The sequence below is a fragment of the Phoenix dactylifera genome, chromosome 14 (assembly GCF_009389715.1).
Source record: "Phoenix dactylifera cultivar Barhee BC4 chromosome 14, palm_55x_up_171113_PBpolish2nd_filt_p, whole genome shotgun sequence".
Classification (NCBI taxonomy): Eukaryota; Viridiplantae; Streptophyta; class Magnoliopsida; order Arecales; family Arecaceae; genus Phoenix; species Phoenix dactylifera.
This window is the reverse complement of record NC_052405.1, coordinates 6,784,832-6,797,602: the sequence shown is the minus strand read 5'-3', so window position 1 is coordinate 6,797,602 and position 12,771 is coordinate 6,784,832. Positions and strand designations below refer to the sequence as shown.

The window sequence follows — 12,771 nt, the reverse complement described above, 5'->3', positions numbered from 1 at the left end:
AGGTGAGGGGAAAAACTCTGAAAGACTAAGGTTATTGTATGTTGATATTCTTAGGTTTATCCAAAAGAGCTATGGATTGCACTTTTTTTTCTATAAGAAGATGAATTCTACTTTCCTCATGCATGAGTTATGGACATAAAGGGAAAAGAAAGCAACATGAACCTCCGAACTTTAGAGTGCTCCAACAAAAAATATCGTCAGAGCCAACGTGGCACCCACCTGCCGGCCAGGACCTCAAAATCGAAAAATTATATCATGCACCACGTGTACCAATGTATATATCTGTGCATCATGCAAATTATGTTATCTTATTTTTATAGGCTAATCACTGAGATGAGCATATGAATGAAACTATATGATTGGCATGGTGCATGCGGTGCAGGATATAATTTTTTCTCAGAATCGTGGACTTTGGATCTGTTGAGCCCAATCTTTGTTAACCATCACGCTTGGCAACTCAAACCCGGCCATGTCTGAAGCCCTTAATTTTCTCTGCACGCGTGGAGCACGCTCCCATCTAAAGGGTGATTTTGCGTATAAAAGAGCTTTGCAGATTCTTGTCCTTTTCCACCCACTTAAAAAGGAGTTAATTTGGGGAACTCAAACGTGAGAAATAATGGCTGTGGCTTTAGCTTATAGTAGTAGGTCAATTGCGGAAGCCAGCTTGCTCCTAAAAAGGAGAAAGGTCGAGAGAGAGAGCAAGTTCGGAGTAGCGGAAAGGTGGCTGCTGGCAAAGTGAAATGTGGCCAATCCAGGGGTGTTGTTGCAAAGCAGTTCCATGAAACATATTTTGTTTGGCAAAAAAGAAGAGATTGCTTGGAAAATGGAAAAAAGTTTGAACACCATAGAAAATATCTTGCGAGTTGCTCCAATGATGCATATCTTTTCTTCTCTTTGGCTTTAGGAAAAGATCAGATGCTGGCACATGTGGCGAACGTGGCTATAATATTTGTAAAAATAGGTATCTCGGACAAGAGGATTAAATAGATGTAATAGTTTAGGAAGCAATCAGATGGGTTTTTTTTTTTTACAAAATTCACTAACGATTAGGATTTTTTTTTTCTATTTGTACGTGGACCTATTGTGAAGATCCGTGCAGACGTGTATTTCGTCTCACATCGGTTATTTGCTGAGTTGGTCTTGAGTACTTATACAGAATCAAAGAATCTAAATAATACTTTCGGGTTAGTTTTTTTTGAGTGAGGTCTTGGGTTGTTACACCCATCTCCTACGAACGCTTCACCAAAGCAAAGTATAAGGATTTGTTGACATGCATGCAGATTTTAGGGTAATAATACCGATGCCTATCAATTTCTCAAAATGATTCAAATGTCTATCAAAATAGGAGGGAAATCAAGAGGAGGGAAAAGTTAGGACGCCAGTTTTTATATAATTATTATTTTCTTTTTCATTTCTATGGGAGAAGGGACCATCTTTGTTTGAACTTGATGTGTCTTTCTAACTCTTGTTGGCCATTTGGTTTACAGTCCTACACAAGATAACGCAAGGTCTTCAATAACAAGTTAGAAAACCAGCCTTTTGTTCTCTTGGTTCAGTTTGGATAGTTGTGAGCTTCTTTAGATAATTAGTGGGGAATTGCTTTCTCTATGCACGCACCACCCTTTTTCTTTCTTGCATGTTTTAGGTACAGAGAATCTTTCTTTTTTCTAATGGCCTCGGCGATCAAAAAATAAAGCGACAAAGGTGAGGGTACCAGATAGCAGACCACGCCCATATTTTTCTGGTTGTTGGTGGCAAAGCTTCAAAGATCTTTAGATCAATTTATTATTTGCGGCGTTGGTACTTCGGGTTTGAATGAGACAGCAACAAAATTTTCTTTTCATATATAGTTTTTTAAGTATATTGTGCTGCAAGAGAGCTAGCTTATCTATCATGCCAACCATTTGCATGTAAAGAAAAGAAGAGAAAAAATCATCTACGTGGTGATCTACTTCTGGTTTTAGTTTTTGATTGTCTTTTTACATGCGTCTTATGCATCGAGGTAGCAATTATATGTCAAAAAAGTGAATGAACCCTAACAATAATCCATCACGAAAATTTTCCATTTTTCTTGATGGACTTTATCCCAAACTCTGTGCCCTCTAAATATCTAATGAAGATGCATGATGTTTGGTCCTAGCTTTCTCATATCACCATTGACAATTAGTCCATCATGAATTTTTTGTTTGTTTGTTTTGCTCATGAAGCTTATTTGAAACTCTTTGGACTCTCAATAAAATGATATTTGGCTCCGGAATTTGTGTGCCTTACTTTACCAACAGGCCACTAATTAGCTCGTTCGATTTTTAGTATCCCGTTCTCATTAAAGCATTTGTTAGTTGACTAGGAATTATATATATATTATAACAAATTTTTAGGCACGTTGTAACTTGGAAAATATTGCAATTAAAAAAGTTAAAAGTTAAGAAGTAGCACATGGAAAGAATTTAAGGAATTGATTTAGAAAAAAAATAACCCTTCTGTATCGAAATCTCTGGTTTCTGTTACAAATCAGGACCTCGCTCAAAAAGGCTAGTTAGAAGGTATTTTTTGAGTTCTCTAGTTCTGTGTAAGTACCCATGATCTTCTCGGCCAATAACTAATATAGGACTAAACGCACACATGCGCAGATCCTCACATACTCCTCTATTTAAGTTCTGACATCCTCGTCAGACTAAGAGTTCAAATTCATTCAAATCTAATTACAAGCATCACGATTGGCCTGTGGCCAGGTCCGCTCTGATACCATATTTAGGACCTTACCCAAAAAAAACTAACTAGAATATATTTTTTAATTTTTAATAAGTATCAATTTTTTTTTTTGGACCAACAACCCAAATATCCTTCCGGTCCCACGGCTGCCTTTCATTAGTTGCCCTGAACTTCCCAGCTACGAGTCAAAGTTCAGACTAACATTATATCATATATATAATGTTCTCATCAGACACCAGCTCTCCTCTCCTCTATTGACACGCAGATAGCAGTTTCTAACATATAATGATCTCACAGTAGAAGGAAGGAGAAGGCATAAAAAAGAACAAAATAAAAAAAAAAAAGTGGTGCCGTGCATTGTCCCCACCATCACCTTCCCTTCACCCCCCCAAGTCAGCCTCTTCATTCCTATCAGAAATATCGTTGTTCTGCTCCTTTACTTTCCCCATTCTCTCTTCAGCTATAAATAGACCCCCACCTCTCCAATCTCTCAATCCCAAGAGTGTGCGGCTCTCTCTTCCCTTTCTTCGAGGTTTGGTAGCACAAACCATTACCAAACTCGCAGAAAATTATAACCCATCAGCCATTAATTCATCTCCATTTCTATCGCCTGTAAACTCTTAACATGGAGCTCCAGTCTCCTGTGGCCGCTAAGAACCTATGGAACTTCCTGAGGTTGGCCATTATCATGATGAGGAAGGGCCTCATAGCTAAGAGGAAGCTCATCATGGACATGAAGCTCGTCATGGAGAGGGGAAAGGTCCTAGGGAAATCCTTGGGGAACCTTATGTTTCACCACCAGCCAAGGAGTCCATTGCCACAAGGCCCCAACTTTAGCATGCATGCGTACGAGTTCTCATGCACTAATACCCCCAACCCGATCTTGTATGGCATGAGCTGGAAGCGCAGACACAATCTTTTCTCTTGCATCCATGCCAATGTTGTCGAGGAACCTGACGAGATGCCAGGGCCTGTCGCCGTGCTCCCCATGATCGAGCGCTCGCCGCAATGGGCCTACAGTCCGAGCGTTCTAGCCATCGGCGAGCAGCGCAGCCAAATGCCGTCGCCCTTCTCGGTTCGGGTCTCAAATTATTCATCAGAGGATGAGGGTGATGGGTTCGGACGGGAGGTGGACGACAAGGCCGAGGAGTTCATCAAGAGGTTCTACGAGCAATTGAGGTCTCAAAGCCGCATCGCTATGCTGCAGTATGAAGAGAAGTAGATTGCTTCACGAACTTAAAGTCAAGAAATACAAACGTTTTACGTGCATGCGTGAAAACATTAGCATACTTAAGATCTATGAATTTCTCTTTTATCTTCAATTTATTCGCTTATTTCAATTTCATGGAAGAGATTTCTCAATGTGTTTATCATTAAATAAAGTATCAGTTTTGTTTTAGGTATCGGAAGCATTGAATGGTAAATACGTTTCTTGTTTCAGGGTTTGCTTTTGCCTTTTGCCTTCTTCTTTTCTTTTCTTTTAAACCTTTGCCTTTTGCTTTAGTTTGTGGACCGTTGTTTCTCTTCACGTTGGAAATACTATGTCGGGGTTCGGATTACCTTGTTTCGCACGAAGGGGTGTGCAAGGAAAAATAGAGAAGCTCCCTTAGTGCTGCTTATTATTGTTTGACATATTTTACATCAAAAATTATTTGATATTATTTGCGATGTCTCAATATTTTGACTTGCCGGATGTTTCCATTAGAAATGTTTCCCTTGAGAAATATTGGATGTTTGATGATTCATATGATAGCAGTTTAGGTATTAGTCTCCCAATACCTAAACACTAGTTACCATCCAACATAGACTGAGCTATGACTTAAAAAAGAATTACTTAGACTAGGGCGAGTGATTGCTCGAGCCTAGAGTTGATCAACGATCGGACCTCAGATCTAAACTATATATTCATTTTCAGTTAAGCTTTGGGCTTGGCCTATTTAAAATTTGATATTTTTGATGCCCAACCGCAGCCCATAATCAGCTCTACCTGAGGCTCAGGTTAAGGTTTAATGATAGCAAATATAGGCCGATTATGAGTATAGTTTGTCGCAAAGGGTCAGCGGTGAGTGAGTGAGCTAATCGTGTCTTGTGCTAAAGAATGAAGGCCTGGAAGCAGGATGTGAAAGGCGAAAGTGGTTGCTGAAAGATTGAAGTGTAATAAGTGGAGACGTGGATAACACCTCCTATGGCAACCATAGGAAGAAGATGGACAAAGTAGAAGTTGGCAGTAGGGATATGCGTTAGCACTAAAAAGAGACTACCATCAAGAAGTTAACAAGAATATTTATGAGTATCAAAACATAATCTTGAGAACAAGCCCTTCAGTCACTTATCCAATCAATTATAAGTTTATCTTCTAATTTATATTTAGCATTTTCATCCTTACTCCGTATTTTGCAGCTCATAGATCTTAAACACCACCCTCTTTTCTGAGAAAGTGATATTCTAGTATTGAAAGCCTTAGAAGGTCAAAACAATAAGGTCCAACATCATCTATCTTTTTTTTTATTATTATTTTGGGATCAATGCATGGCATGCTCACACATCCATCTAGCTAAGCTCGATGGCTTGCTCTCCTTCTCCCGAGAAGGGAGAAAATAGCACCAATAGGGATACTTTGTGAATCATCAGCGACAAGGATGAGAGCGCTATACCTTGTTAATAAAAGAAATTGGATACATAAAATAAGCATGGCTGAATCCCCTTTAATAGTTCAACCCATGGTACGTGGTCCTGGCAGGTGATCATTTTATTGTATAGTGGACTAAAAGTAGGGCAATTGTTGCTTAATTTTTTGAGGAAAGTTTAAAGTGCTAGTGCTAGCTTAAGTCTAGTTTTTGGCTGGTGTTGGCCGACCTTAGTGGCTAGTATGAAGAAAGTGGATGACAAACCGGCTGCTGTGGATGGCATACCAGCATCTTATACAACTTATAGCTTTCTGATGTAGCATTGTAGTATAAAGCCAATTTTTTCATCAACCTAAATATGAGCTTATAGCTTTCTGATGTAGCATTGTAGTATAAAGCCAATTTTTTCATCAACCTAAATATGAGATTTTCAAGAAAATTCGAGATGGCTATGGCTAATGACGTCTAGGGGCTGAGCAACACTTTCAACCATCATAAAGCTTCCAATGATGCCATCTAATCAATACACAACAGGCCCAGTCAAAACCCTTATTATCCAGTCTCCGATAGTTCGAATCCTAGTTGGTAAAAAATTCAATCAGTTAGTTCGCTACCGAGCCAAAAACTCAAGCAAAGCTCCACTAAACTAATATCACCGTCGCATCTTAATTAAGTTCGAACCAAATTTTAGATAGGCATGAATAGGAAATTGATTAGAGAATAAAGCCCCAACTTTTTGGGCTCAATCACATACAATGGCTGAGTTTTATTTTGTTAATAGAAAACACATTACAAAAATTATGCATATTGAACACAAAAGATGAATTAGGGCAAGAATAGGGTGTAAAAAGACTAAAAAGGTGTCACTAATGATGAATTACCCACGTTATTTATCCATGTCACATGCACCTTCTTAAACAACCATGGGTACAACATGGACGACAATGATCAGATGCCGCAAAAAAAAAAAAAAAAAAAAAAAAAAAAAAAAAAAAAAAAAAAAAAAAAAAAAAAGGAGAAAAGACATGCCATCGAATCATAATTTTTTTCTCTCGACATGATGATAATTTATTTCTCCACGTGATCATAAAGTTAGAACAATTCTATTACACCAATGGAAAACCATGCCTCAACGGTCCTGATCAATCACCCACTATCAAGACGAACCACGTTTGCCACGGCTGGCTGTGAATCATTGGGGCAAATTACTGTAGATATCATTCATCATGCGTTTCTCTTTGCGATTTGGTCTATCACAAATATTCACAATGCGCTTTGATGGGCGTGCATGGCCACGTGGTGCAAGCAGGGGCCACACGATTGCTCATCCTTCGCGACGAAGTTTCTTGTGTCCCTCAGTGGCACCGGTACGTCTCCTGACGGTGACCCTCCATCAGATAACCGTACGGTTCCTGCGGTGGATAATAGGCCACGTGTACTGGTACTGGAGATACCGGAGGATAATAACCGCCGACGGAGGCCGCTGGATATGCAGTCGCCGGATACGGCCTCGGATAATACCCCTGATCCTCCGGCGGCGGCGGGTAATAGATCGCGGGATCCAGCGGCGGGTAATGGATCGCGGTATCCGGCGCCGGGTAATGGATCGCGGTATCCGGCGCCGGGTAATGGATCGCGGGATTCGGCGCCGGGGGGTATCCAACGAGTGCCGGAGCCGGCGGAGGAGGGTAATAGCCGCTAGTCGACGCCGACGGCCGGCAATACTCCATCTTAGGAGGAGAATTGCCGGCAGCAGACGCCGGCGGAGGAGGGTAGTAGCCGCTAATCGACGCCGACGGCCGGCAATACTCCATCTTAGGAGGAGAATTACCGGCAGCCGACGGCGGGCAATACTCCATCTTAGGAGGAGAATTGCCGGCAGCAGACGCCGGCGGCGGGTTATGAATTCTCCCCTCGCCGCCGTTCATCTTGTACAAGAAGCTGAGGACGCCGTTGGGCTTCCTGTCGGAGGTCTGGACGAGGTAGCTGGCGGAGCGGAAGGCTCCGGCGGGGTCCTCCGGGGAGAGATCGGCGACGGGAACCCGGACGCGGCCGATAAGCCGGTCTCCAAAGAAACCCTGAGCCATGATATCGAATTGGAGGACGAGGCCCTGGTCCTGGGACTCGAGAACGATCCGGATCGGGTGGTCCCACTCCGGGTTCTCGCCGCCGGTCCGGTCGGCCGGCGTGCGCTGCTTCTTCTGCTTCTGGTCCTGCAGGCCGCCGCCGGCCAGGGACACGGTCACATAGAGGGAGGACTTGAGAAAGACGAAGGATTTGATGCCCTTGCCGGAGATCGTCGTCAGATCGATCGAACGCCGCTCCATCGATTCCGATTGCTTCCTCTCTCTCTGTCCTTTTTTTGTATTACTATTTTTCGCTCTTTTTTCTTTTATAATTTAAAACTTCACCAAGGCGAGGCTTGTTGGGTCTTTCATATATAAAGGAAATTTTGGGTTAGATATATTTCTTTCTGGCTAAATAACTTGACTGGTTCCTAAGCAAAAAAAAAAATAACTTGACTGGTTCACCGGAAAGGGACAGGACTATTATTTTCCTGAATCCGATTTTTGTGTACTCCCGGGGGTTAGTTGTTCAGAGGAGAAAGTTCCAGCGCGGACCAATTCGACCTGACAGTCCGACCAAGGAGTCAAAGGACGTAAAATTCCTGGAATCCAAAGGAGGAAAAGAGGCAGAAAGTCTAGCGGACGCGGCAGAGACCGTGCGACAAACGGAGATCCCGGTGGCCTGCGTGGAAAAGGCCCGGCGATTGACCGCTCGATTCCTCCGGCCGAGGGACAGTGTGAAGGAGGGTGAAGCAACGAAGGAACAGAGGGGATCTCCTACGAAGCAACCTAGGTCTTGGGCCCAGGTGACTCGGGGGAGAAAAGGGTATCGATGAGAGCAGTAGTAAATTTTTGAGAAAGAAATTGCGCTCGTCTCTAGAAGAAGTTCTTAGAGGCAATGGTTGAGAAATATGAGAGCGTATGCGAATGGTGGAATTTCTTGGTAGTAGCTTGTTGCTCGAGTTCTCTCTCAAAGAATTGAAGGTGAGGCTGAAAATATCAAATAAATTAATTCAAGATCATGCTATTGTTTCGTTGTTGCTGGCTAGATTCTTGCTCTTGAACGATGGCGTCCAAAGTTACAGATCGACCGTGGATTCCATAAGGCACATTACCAAGAACAAGTGATAGAACTAATTACCACCCTTGGTAATAATGGCTCATCTGGCAGGTAACAGCAATAATAAGTGTTATGATTGTTGAAAAGGGTCACTCATAAATACCGTATTATAATATTAAAAAAATTGTTTTGATATCCAAATTGTTGATGAATTCTATTTTATCCTTTGTTTAGCATTTTTTTTAATATACTTTAATTATCTATAGGTCTCTATTTTAGAAGTAGTGTTAATATATATTTCTTCTATCATAATTTAAACTATATCTTATTCTTATTCAGGTTCATCTTCTTTGAATGATGGTATGATGGTGGTGAAAATTTTAAAAGATCAAGATATTGGGATCTGTCGGGGGAAAAATGGATTACTTAAAGCACGTGGTCAAATAGCTGGCACTTAATGACGAACGTGACGACAACAATTATACTTACAGCGCCCGACCTCAGAGCGTCCGACTGCAGAGCGCCCGACCTCAAAGCGCTCGGTCTCAGCATCGACAACTACAGAGCTCACAACCTCGATCTCGGCATGATATTGACCGGCACGGTCTCGGCAGAGTCGAGCCCGATCGACCTCATGGCCAGAAAAGACCCAGTCAAAAAGAGAAGTGAACCTCCCCACCACACTGAAAATCAAGTCCTCCACATCCGGGATCAGATCCCGCAATCTCTGCCTCAACGGCTATCAATACTTGAATGCATACGATCTCAACAGATCGCCAGCTAACCCGAAATCTCGGATCGTTTGTGGTAGCTCATTGATTCGCGCAATCACGCCCGATCACAGGTAACCGCTACCCCCCTCCTATAAAAAGGGGGGAGAGCTCTAGTCAGGAGACTCTGGTTCCTCCCCGGCCACGACTTTTCTCCATTGCTCTTCTTCATTATTTATCTCCATTAAAAACTCCCTCTGACTTAAGTATCGGAGGACCAGCGCCAGGAATCCCGGCTACTGGCTTCTTGCAGGTCCGCCGAAGACTGCCGTCCTCTATCACACAACTAGCTGGAGCTCCTCCTCCTCGGTTCGCGGTTGCCCCCGAGTCCAAATTCCAGCAACAGAATCTATGCATATCCCCTTTTTAAGTATCCCTTTTTCTGATTCTTTTATTTTTTTATAGAGTAACTTTAGTTATCGTGGAGGGAACTTGAGGCCGAGCGCGCGTTGCCTCGTGGCACGTTCTGGAGTTTAAAACGGTGGGCGCGGAGGATGAATTTGCTGGTGGATGTCACGAAGAACGACGGTTGATGATGCTTCACGCGCTGCACCCAGCCCTGTCCTGCGGTATTCGTTCGCCCGCAGGCCACGCTTCTTCCATGTCCGTGGTCCATACAATCAGATCAGAACCGCTCAATTGTTTCTGATCAACGGCGCCTCACATGTAAAGCCAGCATCTCACGTCAACTGCATCTTTTAGCGCCGCGCAAACCGGTCGATCAGAACGGGACCCACAAATTTAAATGATGGACGTCTCCGGTCGAAACTTCACTGGCTGTGGGGACAGCATACGTGTCCGACTCTGGAAACTGTCTCCGGATATCAATTCACCGTTTCCTTGTCGTTGGCGCAGAATTCTTGTTTCCCTTGGAAAAATCCTAGTTTCCTACTAGAAATTTAGTGTTGCAGTTTCAACATCTATGGCCGACGGAGAGCTGAGATCCAACGTTCATTGCAGCATTTGAAGGTATCGTGCTACTTTGGTTATTGAATCACCCACTAAAATACGTGATGAAGCATAATATCTAAATCTGGATGGAGAATGTGTTTCCATGGATTTTCGATTGCGTCAAGCCATCAAATAATCTCACAAGCATTGAATTTCTGATCCTTCCACCTCGGAAGAACCGTCATTTTTAGACCTATTTGAAAAATCTAGTAGGATCGGCTAGATTTTCAACAGAAATTGAGCATGTTAGTCTGCTTAACCCATTTTTCTTTTAAAGATCCATTCTAGTTTTGGTCTAAATCCCAATTATGAAAATCTTTTGGACTACGGGATGAAGAAAAGATTTATGGAAGTCTTTTTTTTTTTTCCCTCCATAAGATTTGAGTTGGAGAGAGAATGGGTTGATATAAGTTTTACTTAAAGAAATTTTGTAATTTATGATTCTATACGAAATTTAGACTAATCCTATTAGATCTTTCAAATAGATCTTTAAAAAAATATATATTTTTTTCATTCTGGCATCTATGTCACCGTCCTCAACCTTGTTAGAGAATATTGCCTAAAAATTGCTACATTGTTATTATAGAATATTCTTATAAAAGAATAATTTATTAAAATAAATTTAGAAGATGAAAAGATCTTGTCTGAATCGGGTCATGTGATGCACACTGTCCTGAAAATGTGATTCATCCCCTACATGTGGGTTTAGACGATCTCGTCCTCAAGGTATAACAACCTAGCTCAGCCTGATCCTCTTCTAATAAGTATGATTGCTGGAAAGGCTTGACTCGACCGATTCCTTCAGATGCGTAGAAAATAAAAAATATAAATTAGAAAAACTCTTGATCCGTGGAAGAAATTTTCAAGAGACTAACTGTGTGTGAGAGAGAGATCGGATTATATTGGATTAAATCCGAAGGAGTCTATTTATAGTCTGGATCCGGATGACTGAAGAGATGTGATCGTTTCAGAGATACTTAATGTTTCGAAAGTACTATAGTTTTTTGAAAACTGACGTTGTCTTTTGAAGAGTCGCAACTCTTCGGAAAGATATATTTGACAAAAAAGTATTTTAAAACATTTAAAACAACTAAAATTTAGGAGATAATTTTTTTTTAATTAAAACTCCAACAATCGCCACAGGCCCACAAAAGATTTAAATTTTTTGAAACTCATAAAGCAAAATATCTAGGCAACTTATACTGAGCAATAGGTGAGGTTTTATGTGGACTTGAACCTCACTTAATGTTGATAGTTTCTATCTGAAGGAACTATAGTGGATTAGACCTTGAACTAGGTTCTGTGACTTAGATTTCTACTTATCACATGCATAATATAGATCAATTGAGTCTTTATACGGTCAGCGCCATTTAAAGGCCTTGTGTTTAGTACCTTGATTTTTTATGAGAATTTTATTAAGGTTAGCTCAAACCCCTAGTCATGATCTATATGACAATTCTCACATAGCTAAGTCCTCTAAGGGTATTTATGACATAATGTCTTGCAGATTTTTTATCTTGGACTTATTAAGAGTATAACTCAACCTTTTCAAAATATTTTTATCACCGATAAGAATACTCATCATAGGGATGAGAGAAGATATACTTAGAAAAAATATGCTCTGACATAATCACTCAGTCAGCTTCATTTCTATTATATTGAATGTCCTTCACGGGATCTCCAATCACAGAGGTTGCGTATCTACTATGAGTAATCAAATAGTGGGCTTAAGCCCCATCTCCCTTGATGATTCTAGAACTCCACTCCTAAACAAACTCTTGGTTAATTGATCTGCTAAATTTTATTCAGACTTGACAAATGCCAAAAAATGATCTTACTCTTTTTGAATTGTCTTACAAATTGATGAGGAATTCGGATATACCTGTTCATCTTTCGTTAGTACTCTTTTGATATGGATTATTATCACAAAAAAAATTGATATAGTCAGAATTGGCTTAGGTACTAAAGGTAGCTCTATAATAAGATTTGTAATCCACTCTGCCTTAGTACAGATGGTATCTAGAGCAATCAACTCGCCCTCCATGGTGCTTCGAGATACAATAGTTTTCTTGGATGATTCCTTAGCAACGACAAAACCATCGAGAAGAAAGAGATATCCGGTGGTTGATTGAAGATCAAGAGAATCAATAATCCAATTTGGATCATTGTAACCCTCAACTACCTCAGGGTATCCAATATAAAATAGAGATAGATCAAGGGTTCCTTAAGATATCATAATACCCTTTCAACAACGAACTAATAAGATCGATTTGGATTTTGAGTACACTACTCAGTCTTTCTACAGCAAAGATAATAGTAGGTCTTGTCTTGTTTGCCATATATAGGAGAAAACCTATGATTTGGGAGTATGATTTGATCAATTGGTTCACCTAAATTTTTTTTGAGATAAATACTTAGATCATGAGGGGTAGATATAGATTTTTGATCAAAGTAACCAAATTTTTGAATTATTTTCTTTGATACGAAAGATTTAGTTGAAGCTGATATCATTTTCTGCAAAAAAAATTATAAATTAAAAAAATATGTATAGAAAGTTACAGCCGCTTTAAAATCCATGCATAAGT

General features: G+C 40.8%; 2 protein-coding genes across 2 annotated transcripts; one reads left to right on the top strand and one right to left on the bottom strand.

Annotated features, from left to right (window-relative positions):
- The first annotated feature begins 3,337 nt into the window (after positions 1–3,337).
- On the top strand, positions 3,338–3,934 carry LOC103713298. Its single transcript, XM_008800175.2, has one exon. It carries the CDS (start codon positions 3,338–3,340, stop codon positions 3,932–3,934), a length of 597 nt encoding a protein of 198 aa, XP_008798397.2.
- A 2,126-nt stretch (positions 3,935–6,060) lies between these two features.
- LOC103713267 (extensin-1-like) lies at positions 6,061–7,828 on the bottom strand. Its single transcript, XM_008800135.3, has one exon. It carries the CDS (start codon positions 7,664–7,666, stop codon positions 6,695–6,697), a length of 972 nt encoding a protein of 323 aa, XP_008798357.2. The 5' UTR covers positions 7,667–7,828; the 3' UTR covers positions 6,061–6,694.
- Positions 7,829–12,771: the final 4,943 nt, after the last annotated feature.